The 951-nt window shown below is 58.5% G+C and overlaps 1 protein-coding gene across 1 annotated transcript in view; it reads left to right on the top strand.

Annotated features, from left to right (window-relative positions):
• Positions 1-390: 390 nt before the first annotated feature.
• LOC102015300 (chromosome unknown open reading frame, human C11orf53) overlaps positions 391-951 on the top strand; it is a gene marked incomplete in the record, with an annotated part of 2,242 nt that continues 1,681 nt past the window's right edge. Inside the window, 2 exon segments of the mRNA XM_013511187.1 lie at positions 391-649; positions 779-951. Coding sequence (XP_013366641.1) covers positions 790-951 — 162 coding nt within the window.

Here is a 951-nt window from a genome sequence, read left to right on the forward strand (position 1 = left end):
GGGTGAGCTCAGGGAGGAACTCCGCACGGCCACAGGAGGGCAGCATTTAACATCAAAGCCTGGGAGCATATTTTGTGGTCCTCCACATGGGGCTTCTCTGCAGCCATGTTACCCCAAAGCAAGACTTTTTTTTTTTTTTTCCGTTACCAGGAATTGCACCCACGACCTTGCGCTTGCCAGGCAGGCGCTGTGCCGCTGAGCCGCTGAGCTAAATCCCCAGCCCCTAAAAGCAAGACTTTTACTGATGCATACAAGGCACTGTGTTAAAGGCCGGTGTGCAAAAAAAAAAAAAAATAGAAGACAGAGTACAGGCTGCCTCTGACTTGCGGTGGGGTAGCGTGTGCTACCTCACCCAGAGTGCAGTGTCTCAGGCCACGAGCAGCCCCTGTACCCAGTCCTGTGTCTTATGGAAACACACACCGCTCAGAAGCCGGAAAGACTCTTACAGGATAAAATGCCGATGCCAGGGATTCTCCGACTTAGCTCTGTAACGCCAGCGCCACCCTAGCGGCGTCCAGCGCCTGGAAGACGCGCGGTTTGCGCGTTTGCAGAGCGAATGGCTGACAGCTACCGTGTGGTCCTAGGTGAACCCGTCTCCCAAAGCAGAGTGCACTCTTAAAGCATCTTTGAGGCTGACAGGGTTTCTAATGTAAGTCAGGTGTATTTCGCCCTTATCAAGACCTTTGTCCATTCCCGCGGTGACGCGGGTGCTGGGCACGCGCTGGGGGCGCGTCGGCCTTGCGGGGGGCTTGACCCTTGCTTTTGCGTCCGGCCCCAGGCTCGCCGGTCATGTCAGGCTACTACGGGGTCCGGAGATCGTTCTTGTCTGACTCGGACTTCCACGGCAGTAAACCGTTTGGCAGCGACGCCTACACCCCCGGCGTGGCGAAGCCCTTCGCCTGCGAGCCGGCCGCCGCGCAGGGCCCCGCGGCGCTGCTGGAGCCGGGCCCG

Source organism: Chinchilla lanigera, unplaced genomic scaffold (genome assembly GCF_000276665.1).
Source record: "Chinchilla lanigera isolate Chin_1 unplaced genomic scaffold, ChiLan1.0 scaffold00011, whole genome shotgun sequence".
Classification (NCBI taxonomy): domain Eukaryota; kingdom Metazoa; phylum Chordata; class Mammalia; order Rodentia; family Chinchillidae; genus Chinchilla; species Chinchilla lanigera.